This window comes from Balaenoptera musculus, chromosome 7 (genome assembly GCF_009873245.2).
Source record: "Balaenoptera musculus isolate JJ_BM4_2016_0621 chromosome 7, mBalMus1.pri.v3, whole genome shotgun sequence".
In the NCBI taxonomy this organism is placed as follows: Eukaryota; Metazoa; Chordata; class Mammalia; order Artiodactyla; family Balaenopteridae; genus Balaenoptera; species Balaenoptera musculus.
This window is the reverse complement of record NC_045791.1, coordinates 51,488,922-51,507,102: the sequence shown is the minus strand read 5'-3', so window position 1 is coordinate 51,507,102 and position 18,181 is coordinate 51,488,922. Positions and strand designations below refer to the sequence as shown.

Below are 18,181 nucleotides of genomic sequence, written 5' to 3'. Positions count from 1 at the left end.
CCCAAGGATAAAACAAATTCTAGGTAATAAAAAAGTAAAAGCATCACCTTTTGAGTTTCTAAGGTATTTAACAAAAGAAAATCCTTAATGTTGTCATATAGGAGCCCATTCAAATCCCTCTATGTCACATTCCTGATCAGAGGAAGAAAGCCAAGAGAACAAGCCTAAACACAGGGTCACTGGCTCCTATGGCTGCCATGTTAGTTTTGTCATTTTAGTGGATTCTGGTGGTTGTTTGGTCCCTACTGTTCATTTCATTCTTCCTGTACTCACATAATATTTCACTTCTTGTGGCACAGAAACCATAAAAAAATATTCCTATCTGAAAATGATAAGATGAATAGTTTCCCCCAAAAAATGGTATAGCTCTATTATTTTCAACTTAGATTTGAAATTACATAAAGAATACAATTCATATATATGTGATTATGAAATATCCTCACACATCTTAAACATATAAATACACTTTGCTTTATAAATAGTATTTTTATGTAAATATTATCCTTTAGCACTTTTATGTAAAATTATGGTAATAAATTCTAATCTGAGTCTTTCTATTCAAATTACTACTGTACCTTGTAAAGCAGAGTGAATAGCACAATGTGTAAAGTTTTACAGTGCAAAAGTCTCATGAGACCTTTATAGCTGGGATGGAGTGGCGTCCTTTTCTTATAGGGAGGCCAGGGATTTCCAGGGAATTTTCCACTCTGTTTTAAACTGTAAAAATAAAACAAAACTAAAATTAGATGATAGACTCAAGATTAAAATGTAATTTAAATGGTGATTCCATAGCTTCATCACACACTATATATATGTTACCTCAGCACTTTTTGGAATAGCCTTAGGTACAGATCATAACTTCCTCTACCTTTTTCTGGATGTATCATATTAGTGATTCATTACCATTGAACTCACAGCCAACAGCACTATAACAGCCTGAACAAAGCTTATCTGACTACAAATTTTCTCTGTAAGGCACATCAAAGCCTTCTTGCCCTCCGGAACACTAAACAGCACTTTGGCACTACACTTGGGGACCATTTTAAACAGCGAAATCACCAAAGGACAAAAATGCAAAAACATAGCACTAAATTGACCATGAAAAGGACACATGTTTACAGTATGAGCTGGAACAAGAGGGTAGAGTTTTGCTTTGTTCCACTTTAACCTAGGTGCCCTCTGCATATCCACCGAGATCTGTGACTAACCAAGAAATTGCTCCGAGTACTGATTTCGGGCATAAACATAAATTTTACCAAGTAGCCAAATTTGCAAAATAGAATTTGCAAATAATGAGGATCAATTGTATATGACAGAATTAGCATTACAAATCAGTGAGAAAAGGATGGATTGTTCAATAAATAGTCCTGGAGCTGGTTTTCTGTAGGGGAAAAAAAATACATAAATCACTACTTCACTCTCTATATAAAATTCAACTGCAGGTGGATTAAAAATCCAAATATAAAAGTAAAACTTTAGAACTGATAAACTTTAGACAATCTAACAGAAAAATCATCGAAGAATAATCCATACACCAATCTCATACCAAGAATCATGAAGGGAAATTAATAAGTTTTTTTTTAAAGGCTCAACCTCACCCAGTAATCCAGAGAATGCAAGTGAGTTATACATTCAGCACTTGAAGTTAAAATGACAGAATGAACATAAATATTTAATTTTACTTTCACTCAAAACTCCAATAAAAATATAGTAATGGTATTTCTTAAAGGATGAAAAGCACCAGGATGAAGAAAATCCGAAAAAAAAAAAAATGCAAAATTTTGTCAGTCGGAAAGCAAACGGATACATGTTGACTCTAGTAAACCTAAGAAAGCCAAATCACAGGAAGGCAATGGGGACAGCTGAGAATCAACCCCAATTACACTGCAGAATCCTCAAAAGGCTCAGAAACTGGAAACACCTGGTTCTTCAATAACTGGAGTTGGGGAGATAGGAGGCTAAAATGAGGATTGGATGAAAATTGCTTCTCCCCCACCCCAACAGAATTCTGGCTAGAGAATTCATCTCTGGAGAAGGTAAAACACAAGCACAGTTAAGGGTAGGAGGATGGGCAATTAAAATCATCGTATACCTAGAAAGTCCAGGTGTCCTTTGAGAGCCACTGAGATTTCACCCTCTTTATGCAAATTTCTTCTTAGAAATCTTTGTCTCTGAAGTTTTCTTAAGCTATGGTATTGACCTAAAACAATAAGAGGAGGTATGGCCAGGACCAAACTGCTTGAGTCCCATTATTCTTGCATTTGGAACACTCTCTACGGCAGACTGTATTGTTGTTCCCAACTGTTGGATCACTTCCTTAAAAGAGGAGGACATCCCTGCTCATTGCCATATGACATGAGGTGCCTCACTGCTGGTATATTACATATTTCCACCCCATTACCAGGCTTGATGTGAGCCAGTAGAAAGTCAGAAAAATGACAGAGAAAAAAAAGAAAGTCATCATATGCATTTTGACTCAGAGCACTTAGGCTCTGACTCCATTCAGTTCACAAAATAATGGCAGCCAGACCATTACCTTCTGGGCAATATTTGAAAATACTTCTCTGAGGAATCTGACAAAACCAAAAAGGAAGTTCTAAAGAGACTAACATAAGGGCTTCTCAACAAACCTGCCTACCCAAATCACACTACATTAAAGCTCAGAATCTACAAAGATCCACCAAGGCACTGAGAGCTCCTCATCACAAGCAGCCAGAATTATCAGACATCCAAAGAATGCAGCTAACATAAAAGCTAGAGACTGAACAGTAGAAAACTCAACTTGGAGGAAACAAATATCATGTAGGGAGGGGGGAAAAAATCTTAAAAATAATAAATTACAAGGGGAGGCAACATGGTTTCCTGTTACATGGGTCTGGAAGGGGAAAGTCAGTACAGCCCACATACCCCGTGTTAGCAGAATTTCCTGACATCTATATGAGGTGAGAACACCTAGAAACAGGAAAGAATGAACTCATAGTTTGGTCTCCATATAGGAGATGATTTTTCCTGAATATCTTCTGAGACAAGGACAGGAAAAGTTGGCCTTTTCAGCATTTCAAGATCCTTCTGCCTGTGGGTATGTTAGGAGCAAAGGCATATTCTCAAGATGCTGATGTGATTCCTCAATGTAATATCGATGAGAAAATGACCCAGACAAGAGGAAGAAGAGGAGGAAATGGCAGCTTCTCAGGGACTGTTGACATTCCAGGATGTAGTCATAGAATTTTCTCAGGATGAGTGGGAATTTCTGGACAGCACTCAATGGGAATTGTACAGGGATGTGATGTTAGAGAACTATAAAAACCTGGTCTCCTTGGGTCTTGTCTCTGAGCCAGACCTGGTCACCTTTATGGAGCAAAAGAAGGGTCCCTGGGATGTGAAGGGAATGGAGACAATAGCCATACACCCAGGAACTGGGGCCCCCCACCCAGGTGGAGGATGGTGACTTCAGGCTGAGCATAAGATTCCTGGGGCACCACCCTGTTACCTCACCACCAACCAACCAGAAGAAAGTCACACAGCCTACAGCCCTCACCCCAAATTTTGCCTATAAAAACTTCTCCCTGAAAACCATGGGGGAATTTGGGGTTTTTTACAGCACAAGCCACCTGTTCTCCTTGCTTAGCCCTGCAATAAACCTTTCTCTGTTCAAAAAAAAAAAAAAATTACCATCTACATACCAGAGAAATGAACTGCATCTATGATTCAAGAAGAGGATGCCATTAAGTTTGCTTTAAAAAAAAAAAACTGGTTTCTATATAATACTATAGTGGCTACATATAAGCATAATTTTCAAAGCAATCCCAATAGCCTATGATTAAATGTTTCAATTATTCTATTTCATTTGGCATAGAAAAGCAATTTTTAGTTTTTATTTTATTTGTTTGTTTGCTTTAAGTACTAGGCCCCTAAATACGCAGCACCTAGATTAATAAAGTGTTCTGAAATAAAGGTTATATATTTGTTCAAGGCAGCAGGTAATACATCATTCTGACTGCTCTTTTCAAAATCATTAATGAAATAATGCAAATGAAAAGCTACATGACAGCAAAAAAAAATTTTAAGTGACTCAAACCAACACTTAATTATTGACTAGCTTGAGACAAAAATGACATATATAAACTCATACATCATACTTTAAAACATGGGCCAGCAGCCATTAACCTTCAAGATGGGAGACGGGAAGCAACAGAAATATCAGAAATTACAGTTCAAAAAAATTTGCTTTCCAGCTGAATTTAAAGTAACCACTATATAAAAATCACATTTGTCTTTCGGAAATGGTCTAGACAATAGTTCCAACACTGCCATTAACAAACGTATTCCACTGAACTTCTCTGGACCACAATGTCCTCATATGTAAAATATAACACTGGGCTTCCCTGGTGGCGCAGTGGTTGAGAATCTGCCTGCCAATGCAGGGGACACGGGTTCGAGCCCTGGTCTGGGAAGATCCCACATGCCACGGAGCGGCTAAGCCCGCGTGCCACAGCTACTGAGCCTGCGCGTCTGGAGCCTGTGCTCCGCAACGGGAGAGGCCACGACAGTGAGAGGCCCGCGCACCGCGATGAGGAGTGGCCCCCGCTTGCCACAACTAGAGAAAGCCCTCGCACAGAAACGAAGACCCAACACAGCCACAAATAAATAAATTAATTAAAATATATATATATATATATATATATATATATATATATATATATATAACACTGAATTGAATGGATGGTTTTCCAACTGTTGGTTTGTTTTTGCTCTTGTTGTTATTTGTTTTTGTTTCTCTCATTTTAAAAGCTGAATTGCCCATTAAGGGGTATTTGGAAGGGAGTGAGGAAAACGGGATGAGCCACCTCCACTCTCTTAGGCCTTCTGTTGCTGTTGCCCAACCCCCTCTTCCAGTGATGGCTCCCAAGACATTTCTACAGAAGCTGGAGAGAAGATCTTGAAGGGCTTTTCCAGCAATAAGATCCTAAAATTCTAAAGGTCTAAACATCACACAAAGAAAATGGCTTATTTTCACTTAAACTCTCAGCACAAAAAAATTTTAAGAAACTTACTTTTCACTCATTTAGCAATTACTGATTATCTACAAAGTGCCCTGCATCAAGGTAGATTCTAAAGACACGATAGCGGGACTTCCCTGGTGGCGAAGTGGTTAAGAATCTGCCTGCCAAAGCAGGGGACATTGGTTTGAGCCCTAGTCCGGGAAGATCCCACATGCTATGGAGAAACTAAGCCCATGTGCCACAACTACTGAGCCTATGCTCTAGAGCCCATGAGCCACAACTACTGAGGCCGTGTGACACAACTACTGAAGCCCACGCACCTAGAGTGCGTGCTCCGCAAAAAGAGAAGCCACCGCAATGAGAAGACTGTGCACTGCAACGAAGAGTAGCCCCCGCTCACCACAACAAGAAAAAACCCACACGCAGCAACAAAGACCCAGCACAGCCTAAATAAATAAATAAATAAATAGAGAGGGGCCTTCAAGATGGCAGAGGAGTAAGACATGGAGATCACCTTCCTCCCCACAAACACATCAGAAATACATCTACATGTGGAACAACTCCTACAGAACACCTACTGAATGCTGGCAGAAGACCTCAGACTTCCCCAAAGGCAAGAAACTCCCCACATACCTGGGTAGGGAAAAAGAGAAAAGAAAAAACAGAGACAAAAGAATAGGGATGGGACCTGCATCTAGGGGAGGGAGCTGTGAAGGAGGAAAGGTTTCCACACACTAGGAAGCCCCTTCAGTGGTGGAGACGGGCATTGGTGGGGGGGAAGCTTCAGAGCCACGGAGGAGAGTGCAGTAACAGAGGTACAGAGGGCAAAGCTGAGAGATTCCCGCACAGAGGATCGGTGCCAACCAGCACTCACCAACCTGAGAGGCTGGTCTGCTCACCAGCCGGGATGGGTTGGGGGCTGGGAGTTGAGGCTCCTGCTTCGGATGTCAGATCCCAGGGAGAGGACTGGGGTTGGCTGCGCGAACACAGCCTGAAGCGGGCTAGTGCACCACAGCTAGCCGGGAGGGAGTCCGGGAAAAAGTCTGCAGCTGCCGAAGAGGCAAGAGACCATTGTTTCAGGGTGCACGAGGAGAGGGGATTCAGAGCACCGCCTAAATGAGCTCCAGAGACGGGCGCAAGCCGTGGCTATCAGCGCGGACCCCAGAGATGGGCATGAAACGCTAAGGCTGCTGCTGCTGCCACCAAGAAGCCTATGTGCGAGCACAGGTCACTCTCCACACCGCCCCTCCCGGGAGCCTGTGCAGCCCGCCACTGCCAGGCTCCCGTGATCCAGGGACAGCTTCCACGGGAGAACGCACGGCGCGCCTCAGGCTGCTGCAACGTCATGCCGGCCTCTGCCGCTGCAGGCTCACCCCGCATTCCGTACCCCTCCCTCCCCCTGGCCTGAGTGAGCCAGAGCCCCCTAATCAGCTGCTACTTCAACCCCATCCTGTCGGGGCGGGGAATACACACCCTCAGGCAACCTACACGCAGAGACAAGGCCAAATCCAAAGCTGAACCCCAGGAGCAGTGCAAACAAAGAAGAGAAAGGGAAATTTCTCCCAGCAGCCTCGGGAGCAGCAGATTAAATCTCCACAATCAACTTCATGTACCCTGCATCTGTGGAATACCTGAATAGACAACGAATCATCCCAAAATTGAGGCAGTAGAATTTGGGAGCAACTGTAGACTTGGGGTTTGCTTTCTGCAGCTAATTTGTTTCTGATTTTATGTTTATCTTAATTTAGTATTTAGGGCTTATTATCACTGGTAGATTTGTTTATTGATTTGGTTGCTCTCTTTTTTTAATATATATAGATATATATATATTGTTTCCTTTTTCTCTTTTTGTGAGTGTCTATGTGTATGCTTCTTTGTGTGATTTTGTATGTACAGCTTTGCTTTTACCATTTGTCCTAGGGTTCTGTCTGTCCGTTTTTTTTTTTGTTTCTGTTTTTATTTTTATTTTTTAGTATAGTTTTTAGCGCTTGTTATCATTGGTGGATTTGTTTTTTGGTTTGGTTGTTCTCTTCTTTCTTTCTTTTTCTTTTAAATTACTCTTGTCTTTTTTTTATTTTAATAACTTTATTCTTTTTAAATTTTCTTTCCTCCCTTTTCTTCTGAGCCATGTGGCTGACAGGGTCTTGGTGCTCTGGCCGGGTGTCAGGCCTGAGCCTCTGAGGTGAGATAGCCCAGTTCAGGACACTGGACCACCAGAGACCTCCCGTCTCCACGTAAATTCAAATGGAGAAAGCTCTCCCAGAGATCTCCATCTCAATGCTAAGACCCAGCTCCACTTAACGACCAGCAAGCTATAGTGCTGGACACCCTATGCCAAACAACTAGCAAGACAGAAACACAACCCCACCCATCAGCAGAGAGGTTGCCTAAAATCATAATAAGGCCACAGACACCCCAAAACACACCACCAGATGCGGTCCTGCCCACCAGAAAGACAAGATCCAGCCTCATCCACCAGAACACAGGCACCAGTCCCCTCCACCAGGAAGCCTACACAACCCACTGAACCAACCTTAGCCACTGCGGACAGCCACTAAAAACAATGGGAACTACGAACCTGCGGCCTGCAAAAAGGAGACCCCAAACACAGAAAGTTAAGCAAAATAAGAAGACAGAGAAACACACAGCAGATGAAGGAGCAAGGGAAAAACCTACCAGACCAAATGAATGAAGAGGATATAGGCAGTCTACCTGAAAAAGAATTCAGAGTAATGATAGTAAAGATGATCCAAAATCTTGGAAATAGAATGGAGAAAATACAAGAAACTTTTAACAAGGACCTAGAAGAACTAAAGAGCAAACAAACAATGATGAACAACACAATAAATGAAATTAAAAATTCTCTAGAAGGAATCAATAGCAGAATAACTGAGGCAGAGGAATGGATAAGTGACCTGGAAGATAAAATAGTGGAAACAACTACTGCAGAGCAGAATAAAGAAAAAAGAATGAAAAGTATTGAGGACAGTCTCAGAGACCTCTGGGACAACAATAAATGCACCAACATTCGAATTATAGGGGTCCCAGAAGTAGAAGAGAAAAAGAAAGGGACTGAGAAATTATTTGAAGAGTTTACAGTTGAAAACTTCCCTAATATGGGAAAGGAAATAGTCAATCAAGTACAGGAAGCACAGAGGGTCCCATACAGGATAAATCCAAGGAGAAACACACCAAGACACATATTAATCAAACTATCAAAAACTAAATACAAAGAAAAAATACTAAAAGCAGCAAGGGAGAAACAACAAATAACACACAAGGGAATCCCCATAAGGTTAACAGCTGATCTTTCCGCAGAAATTCTGCAAGCCAGAAGGGAGTGGAAGGACATATTTAAAGTGGTGAAAGGGAAAAACCTACAACCAAGATTACTGTACCCAGCAAGAATCTCATTCAGGTTCAATGGAGAAATTAAAACCTTTGCAGACAAGCAAAAGCTAAGAGAATTCAGCACCACCAATCCAGTTTTACAACAAATGCTAAAGGAACTTCTCTAGGCAGGAAACACAAGAGAAGGGAAAGACCTACAATAACAAAACCAAAACAATTAAGAAAATGGTAACAGGAACATACATATCGATAATTTCCTTAAATGTAAATGGATTAAATGCTCCAACCAAAAGACACAGACTGGCTGAAGGGATACAAAAACAAGACCCGTATACATGCTGTCTACAAGAGACCCACTTCAGACCTAGGGACACATACAGACTGAAAGTGAGGTCATGGAAGAAGATATTCCATGCAAATGGAAATCAAAAGAAAGCTGGAGTAGCAATTCTCATATCAGACAAAATAGACTTTAAAATAAAGACTATTACAAGAGACAAAGAAGGACTCTACATAACGATCAAGGGATCAATCCAAGAAGAAGACATAACAATTGTAAATACTTATGCACCCAACATAGGAGCACCTCAATACATAAAGCAAATGCTAACAGCCATAAAAGGGGAAATCGACAGTAACACAAAAATAGGGGACTTTAACACCCCACTTTTACCAATGGACAGATCATCCAAAATGAAAATAAATAAGGAAACATAAGCTTTAAATGATATTTTAAACAAGATGGACTTAATTGATATTTATAGGACACTCCATCCAAAAACAACACAATACACTTTCTTCTCAAGTGCTCATGGAACATTCTCCAGGATAGACCATATCTTGGGTCATAAATCAAGCCTTGGTAAATTTAAGAAAATTGAAATCGTATCAAGTATCTTATCCGAACACAACACTAAGAGACTAGATATCAATTACAGGAAAGAACATGTAAAAAATATAAACACATGGACACTAAACAATACACTACTATATAACCAAGAGATCACTGAAGAAATCAAAGAGGAAATCAAAAAATACCTAGAAACAAATGACACTGAAAACATGATGACCCAAAACCGATGGGATGGAGCAAAAGCAGTTCTAAGAGGGAAGTTTATAGCAATACAGTCCTACCTCAAGAAACAAGAAACATTTCAAATAAACAACCTAACCTTACATCTAAAGCAATTAGAGAAAGAAGAACAAAAAAACCCCAAAGTTAGCAGAAGGAAAGAAATCATAAAGATCAGATCAGAAATCAATGAAAAAGAAATAAAGGAAACAATAGCAAACACCAATAAAACTAAAAGCTGGTTCTCTGAGACGATAAACAAAATTGATAAACCATTAGCCAGACTCATCAAGAAAAAAAGGGAGAAGACTCAATTCAATAGAATTAGAAATGAAAAAGGAGAAGTAACAACTGACACTGCAGAAATACAAAGGGTCATGAGACATTACTACAAGCAACTATATGCCAATAAAATGGACAACCTGGAAGAAATGGACAAATTCTTAGAAAAGCACAACCTTCCGAGACTGAACCATGAAGAAACAGAAAATATGAACAGTCCAGTCACAAGCACTGAAATTGAAACTGTGATTACAAATCTTCCAACAAACAAAAGCCCAGGACCAGATGGCTTCACAGGAGAATTCTATCACACATTTAGAGAAGAACTAACACCTATCCTTCTCAAACTCTTCCAAAATACAGCAGAGGGAGGAACACTCCCAAACTCATTCTACAAGGCCACCATCACCCTGATACCAAAACCAGACAAAGATGTCCCAAAAAAAGAAAACTACAGGCCAATATCACTGATGAACATAGATGCAAAAATCCTCAACAAAATACTAGCAAACAGAATCCAACAGCACGTTAAAAGGATCATACACCATGATCAAGTGGGGTTTATCCCAGGAATGCAAGGATTCTTCAGTATACGTAAATCAATCAATGTAATACACCATATTAACAAACTGAAGGAGAAAAACCATATGATCATCTCAATAGATGCAGAAAAAGCTTTTGACAAAATTCAACACCCATTTATGATAAAGACCCTACAGATAGCAGGCAGAGAGGTAACTTACCTCAATGTAATAAAGGCCATATATGACAAACCCACAGCAAACATCATCCTCAATGATGAAAAACTGAAACCATTTCCACTAAGACCAGGAACAACACACGGTTGCCCACTCTCACCACTATTATTCAACATAGTTTTGGAAGTTTTAGCCACAGCAATCAGAGAAGAAAAAGAAATAAAAGGAATCCAAATCGGAAAAGAAGAAGTAAAGCTGTCACTGTTTGCAGATGACATGATACTATACATAGAGAATCCTAAAGAGGCTACCAGAAAACTACTAGAGCTAATCAATGAATCTGGTAAAGTAGCAGGATACAAAATTAATGCACAGAAATCTCTTGCATTCCTATACACTAATGATGACAAATCTGAAAGAGAAATTAAGGAAACACTCCCATTTACCACAGCAACAAAAAGAATAAAATACCTAGGAATAAACCTACCTAAGGAGAAAAAAGAACTGTATGCAGAAAACTATAACACACTGAGGAAAGAAATTAAAGATGATACAAATAGATGGAGAGATATACCATGTTCTTGGATTGGAAGAATCAACATTGTGAAAATGACTCTACTACCCAAAGCAATCTACAGATTCAGTGCAATCCCTATCAAACTGCCAAAGGCATTTTTCACAGAACTAGAACAAAACATTTTACAATTTGTATGGAAACACAAAAGACCCCGAATAGCCAAAGCAATCTTGAGAAAGAAAAACGGAGCTGGGGGAATCAGGCTGCCAGACTTCGGACTATAGTACAAAGCTGCAGTAATCAAGACAGTATGGTACTGGCACAAAAAAAGAAATATAGATCAATGGAACAGGATAGAAAGACCAGAGATAAACCCACGCACATATGGTCACCTTATTTTTGATAAAGGAGGCAAGAATGTATGATGGAGAAAAGACAGCCTCTTCAATAAGTGGTGCTGGGAAAACTGGACAGCTACATGTAAAAGAATGAAATTAGAACACTCCCTAACACCATACACAAAAATAAACTCAAAATGGATTAAAGACCTAAATGTAAGGCCAGAGACTATAAAACTCTTACAGGAAAACATAGACAGAACACTCTATGACATAAATCACAGCAAGCTCCTTCTTGACCCTCCTCCTAGAGCAATGGAAATAAAAACAAAAATAAACAAATGGGACCTAATGAAACTTAAAAGCTTTTGTACAGCAAAAGGAAACCATAAACAAGATGAAAAGACAACCCTCAGAATGGGAGAAAATATTTGCAAACCAAGCAACTGACAAAGGATTAATCTCTAAAATTTACAAGCAGCTCATGCAGCTCAATACCGAAAAAACAAACAACCCAATCCAAAAATGGGCAGAAGACCTAAATAGACATTTCTCCAAAGAAGATATACAGATTGTCAACAAACACATGAAAGGATGCTCAACATCACTAATCATTAAAGAAATGCAAATCAAAACTACAATGAGATATCATCTCACACCAGTCAGAGTGGTCATCATGAAAATACCTACAAACAATAAATGCTAGAGAGGGTGTGGAGAAAAGGGAACCCTCTTACACTGTTGGTGGGAATGTAAATTGATACAGCCACTATGGAAAACAGTATGGAGGGTCCTTAAAAAACTAAAACTAGAACTACCATACGATCCAGCAATCCCACTACTGGGCATATACCCTGAGAAAACCATAATTCAAAGAGTCATGTACCACAATGTTCACTGCAGCTCTATTTACAATAGCCAGGACATGGAAGCAACCTAAGTGTCCATTGACAGATGAATGGGTAAAGAAGATGTGGCACATATATACAATGGAATATTACTCAGCCATAAAAAGAAACGAAATTGAGTTATTTGTACTGAAGTGGATGGACCTAGACACTATCATACAGAGTGAAGTAAGTCAGAAAGAGAAAAACAAATACCGTTTGCTAACACATATATATGGAATCTAAAAAACAAAACAAAGAAACAAAATGGTTCTGAAGAACCTAGGGGGAGGACAGGAATAAAGACACAGACGTAGAGAATGGACTTGAGGACACAGGGAGGGGGAAGGGTAAGCTGGGACAAAGTGAGAGAGTGGCATGGACATATATACACTACCAAATGTAAAATAGATAGCTAGTGGGAAGCAGCTGCATAGCACAGGGAGATCAGCTCGGTGCTTTGTGTCCACCTAGAGGGGTGGGATAGGGAGGGTGGGAGGCAGACGCAAGAGGGAGGGGATATGGGGATATATGTATATGTATAGCTGATTCACTTTGTTATAAAGCAGAAACACACCATTGTAAAGCAATTATACTCCAATAAAGATGTTAAAAAAATAAATAAATAAATAAAGATTTTTAAAAATGCTAAAAATAAAGACACAATAGCTTTAATTTACCTAATTATTTTTCTCTATAATTTTTCAAAATGCCTTTCTATTACCTTCTTGAAATAAAAAAGAATCACACTAAGTAAATCAGTTTTGCCACTTTTGTTCCTTAAAACTAAAAGAAAATGAAAATGACCAACAGCCAATAAGCCCTACACTTTAGGGTTATTTCCCAGTTGTGTTATAATAAGAACTGAAACGGTCAATTATACAGTCATATAAGTGATATCACATGAAGGAAAGACATGTTATATTTCATATACAAAATAAATTTCAAAAAAATTTAAGTTTTACATGGAAACAAACACATTCTTCACGGATATATTTATCTTAAATATACAAAATATTGTTGGATTAATATCATATTGCACATAAAATTTCAGAAATTAATTTATAAGAAAATGATTTTAATCTGAAGTTAACGTGTATTTGTTATCTGGTACTATTCTTTTATTTAAATACACATTTCTTTAAACAAAGATTTTTAAACTGCCAAGAAACATTACAGCAATTCAGACATATTTCTAAGAAACTATAGAGACATTGTACAGGAACTCAAAAGCCAAATGAGGAGAATGAGATTATGAGAAAAAATAGACAGCAAAATAGGAAAGAGGAAAATTTAATAAAAATAGCTCTACAAATATGGTTTTCATTTTTCAGCATGAACTACTCAAATTTATTTACTCAACAAATATATTCTAAATGCCTATTATGTGCCAGCACTGAGATAGATTCTGAAGATATAAAAGAGACACAGAGACAAAAATATCTTCCCTCAAGTAACTAAGAGTCTAGTAAAACCCTACAAAGCAAACAAATAGTTACAAAGCTACACAAAAAGCATAAAAAGAGGTTGCTAAGAAAGCAGAGAAAGGAGAATCTCAGACTATTTCCCCACGGGTTTTAGAGAAAGGTAGAGAGAGATGCTGAACTAAGTTTTGTTTTTCGTTTTTGTCTTTCTTGGGGTGGGGTGAGGGGAGGGGAGAATACGCTAAACTTCTACACTATAAACTTTCTTCAGAGGTATCTATGATGGTTCTTAAATTCAGCATATATCTATTACTGCAAAGTCTTGGCAAAAAGAAGTTTCAATTACACCCAATATCTGCATTTACACTTTGATGGTTATATGAACAAATATTTTCTCAAGATCAAAGACATTTATATCATTTTAAACTTGTTTTCAAAATGTTTAACTAAGCACAAATAAACTGAGCACAAATAAAAGGTGATATCCTATAATGTTCAACAATAGATCAACTAATGTTTTAAAATAGGAGGAAATAATACATTAAAAAATAGTCTACGACAATAATATATAAAACTGAATTCTCCATTAAAAAGATATCCTTCAAAATTTTTCAGCAATTATCAACATTTTAACTACTTTGTTAAATATTTACAAATGAAATTCATTTTACTTTGGCTGTTTTCCCAGTTGTCAAGAACACAGCAATATCACCACACTTTTTGTACCTACCCATCATCTCTGACATCAATTTTATTCTCTTAACTTGTGCCTCCTCTACTGCTTTAAAAGGAGAACAACACAAAACCAAGCTTTGAATTCTGCTGGTCAAAGAGCAACTAAATAAGTTTGTTATTTTTTTACGTTTATTTGTGATGTTTTATAAAATTTATTTTTATCAGATTAATGTCAGGTTTTTGGATCAAGATCTTGAGAACATAAATCTCAGCCAGGTTATTTTTTTAATCTTAAAATATTTTCTCCTCTAAAGATTGAGTATATTTTAATGAGAGCATATCACATTTGTGTTATAACTGAAATTTTTCTCTATAAACACAAGATATCCATTATTTTACTGACTAATATAACGTACTTACAATGCTGTGTATCTGTCCATTGCAGACTGCACGTCTCTACGGTAAACTGTTCGAAGAATGACCATGACGGGGTCAAACTCGTGATCCCAGACTTCAGCTATTATTCAAAAGAGAGTAGAAACAAAACACTGACTTCTTAGGAATAAAGTCAATCTCTAATGACTAATTACATTTAAGTATATCTTATATTTAAAAGATGGGAAAGTTTAATTTGATTATATATGTGCCTTAATAAGCTTGATGCAATGACCACTTTTCTAAATCAAAAATCATTATTTCATCATTATAATGTTCTCTTAAGTTCAGCAAGAACTAGTGAGCAAAAAGTTTTATAATGTGATAATGCCTCACCATAAAAGTTTAGCTCACTTTTTTTTGTAAAGTGCCAACAAGAAAGTAAGAAACACAATGCATTAACATTTTTGAAAGTATTCGAAGATAAAAATGTGAAAGCTAGATTAAAAAATTAATGAGCCGTTGATTTTCAAGAGCTTAGTTTATAAACACTTTTTGGTTTATAAAAGATTTTGTTCTTTTGCTATAATTGATAATTGATCTCCTTACCTTCTCCACAATTAGGAACCATTATCCCATGTGTGGTATATGTACAATTGGTGGTACACAAGATGATTTTAAGTATTAAGTGCACAAAGCTTATGTTAATAGCTATATAATTACATTAACGTGTACTAGAAAATTGCACGTTGCAAATAAAACCTGTGATCTCATTAATACTCATGCTTAGGATGAGGAGAAGTTTTAAAATGTGAATCCATTTAAGAAAATGCAGCATACTAAGTATATAATAGTAGAGATGGTATCTGGATGTGATAAAAAATCTAAAACATGGCCTGAGAATAATTTTAGAAACCACTGCCTTAAGAGTGTCTCTTCCCTAGATAAAATTTTCTCCCCTCTCATTCTCTCCAGCAGAATTCTTAACATTTCTTAACATTTGAACCTTAAGCATCTCTCTACACATCTACTATAATTTCAACTTTCTGGCATTACAAAAAAAATGTTAACAACTGTCCCTATTTCATGTAACAGGCCATCTTAAATTATCCTAAGTATGATTTAAGATCCTTAAGATAGGCCTTCAAAAAGACATAGAACCTTTGTTATTAATTCTATTATCTGTTTTTGTCAGAATTATAAAACCATTGAAATGGAAGAAAACTTCAGTGATTAACTAACTGGTCCAGGAGGCTTCAGTGTTCCAAGAAGTTGGATTTCAACAGAGGTTTACCAGGGGCCACTTTAGGAGCAAGGAGATGGTAAAACAGATGAGAAGCTATGTCCACTAACCACACTCACTTTAACAAGAGTAGGTTTGCTTTTATTGCTTTTGTATAACAGAGGCTTAGTTCACTTAAGGCTTAGTTCCCCAAAACTAAAGGCTTATCTTAAACACTTTTTAAAAAAGCTTAAAAATCACTCATCTATTCCAACTCACTCATTTTACAAATAAGAAGGCAAATCCAAAGATAAAACACTGACTTTCTCAATATCACACAACTGGCTAATACAACTCAGTACTGAATCTGAATATGACACCCAATTTCTTGATTCTAATCTTCAAATGTCCAGTGCTCTGTCTCAGTGTCTCAAACTTTATTGTGCGTGACAATCATCCTTTAGAGCTTGGTAAAAAAGCAGATTTCCAGAATTAATCCCCAGAGATCTGGATGAGAGCAGATTGGGGTTGAGGCATAGGAACCTGTATTTTAATAAGGACCGCGACTGAGTGACACAAGTTATGCTCACATCACACTTTATTAATAAGCGCTGCATTATACAAGAACATCACTCTACTTCTAAGCTCATCTAAATTTTCGATACAAAGTGTTCTCTACAAGAAAGAAATACTGTGCTTTTCCTTTAATGGAATACATTCCAACCAGAGACTCTGGATTGTTCTTGCTACCTTTGTGAACTCTCTGAAAAATCACACATGATAAGGTTTATTTTGGTGTGTTTTACCAAACACGGTACATGCTATTTACAACTACAAAGTGGGCATCAGTTTTTCACTTAGACAATGAGTGCTGAGGGGGGCAAGAAATATGTAACTGCTACTTCCTTCAAAATTTTAACTTAGATTAATGAAAATGTGAAAGAGAAGAAAAGACCATGAATCAGGATTTCACCTATTTCTGGCTTTTGTCAAGCATGTCATCTACAAATCCAGGGGGAAAACTTTAGAAAACCAACCACTTACGGAAAAGGTTTCTATGTATTTACACAGGTTCAAAATGTATGAGAATGTTATCAGTATTCCACATAGATTTTTAACTGTTTCTAGTTAAAATTTGGGTAGTGAGAACTATTTCAAAATCAAATTTAAAGGGCAAATACATTCAGAATGTCTGTAAGTATATATTTTGCTTCATAATTTCTGGTTCATTTACAGTTCATTCACTTACAAAAATAAACTGGAGTTCATATATAAAGTTCCTTTTATAATTCAGAGTCATCTAAGAAGTCTTACTGTAATATAAACCATAGGTTTGTAAATAAATGGAACCAGTATCACTGTACACCATAAAAGACAAACATACATCTATAAGAAAGTTGAGGGGAAAAACCAAAGCTGAACAAATAAAAGGCAAACATTTTGTTTCAGTATACACAACGAACCTTCAGAAAACTGATATTTGAAAAAACACATTTATGTATATAAACATACCTTTAGGAGTATACATGCCTTGTTGCATAGAACCTCCAGGTTCAAAAACAGGAGCCTTAAAATCAGCTACAGCTGATAAAACTGATTCAAAGCTATAACTTCCTGGAATAATGCCACTTTTGGGATTTGGATTTTCTGGAATATGATGTATGTGTCAAGAAAAAAATTAATAACTAAAAGCCAGATATTTAATCTTACCAAGGTATTCTAGTTTCTAACTTCCCTTGCTAAAATACGCAGAGCAATTGGCTGTAATACATAAAGTCGGCCACAAGAGGGCTATATAATACAACAGTTCAATAATAACTTTTTATTAACTGAATTTTTAAGATAGCTTAATCTAGAAGCCTACTAATAAATTACATGCTGAAGTAGTTCTGAAGTATATTTCCCCCAAAACAAATTAATACAGTTTCAGGAATTAAAAAAAAAAACTTTTAAAATTAATCTCCATTTTCATCCTTTTGCAAATAAACTTGTACTTTCCCTTAGAAAATCAAACACAGTATACTAAAAATCAGCCCAGATTTTTATGAGCAAAGATTATTTTTCCAAAAACACAAAATGTCATCCTCAAAATAAGAAGGAAAAAGATACTAAGCAAATTTTTTAAAAAGAAGAAAACCACAAAGATTCTTTCCTCTTGGTTTCACATTAAAGCTATATAATTCTTCTAAATTCAAAGTTACAGAGAATGCTTTTGCTCTTTTACAGCACTAATACACAGTATATAATGGCTGAATGACATCATCAAACAGTATCAAATTGTTGGCTGCTTAAGAAAATCTTCAAGGTTATCAAATAGGCATTTCTAATAGGAGCTAT

The 18,181-nt window shown here is 37.2% G+C and overlaps 2 protein-coding genes across 7 annotated transcripts in view; one reads left to right on the top strand and one right to left on the bottom strand.

Moving 5' to 3' along the window:
- Positions 1-18,181, bottom strand: part of UBR3 (ubiquitin protein ligase E3 component n-recognin 3) — a 224,368-nt gene that overhangs the window by 108,427 nt on the left and 97,760 nt on the right. For all 6 annotated transcript variants that reach the window (XM_036857253.1, XM_036857254.1, XM_036857259.1 and 3 more), the window contains exons 18-20: positions 17,357-17,498; positions 14,668-14,764; positions 576-717 (exon numbers count right to left, since the gene is read on the bottom strand). In XM_036857253.1, coding sequence (XP_036713148.1) covers positions 576-717; positions 14,668-14,764; positions 17,357-17,498 — 381 coding nt within the window. The remainder of the gene's footprint in view (positions 1-575; positions 718-14,667; positions 14,765-17,356; positions 17,499-18,181) is intronic.
- On the top strand, positions 3,179-3,460 carry LOC118897763 (putative protein ZNF720). Its single transcript, XM_036857077.1, has one exon. The coding sequence runs from the start codon at positions 3,179-3,181 to the stop codon at positions 3,446-3,448; it is 270 nt and encodes an 89-aa protein (XP_036712972.1). The 3' UTR covers positions 3,449-3,460.

Excerpts from the sequence above, each read along its gene's own strand:
- LOC118897763 (XM_036857077.1), top strand. The coding sequence starts at position 3,179 with ATGGCAGCTTCTCAGGGACTGTTGACATTCCAGGATGTAGTCATAGAA.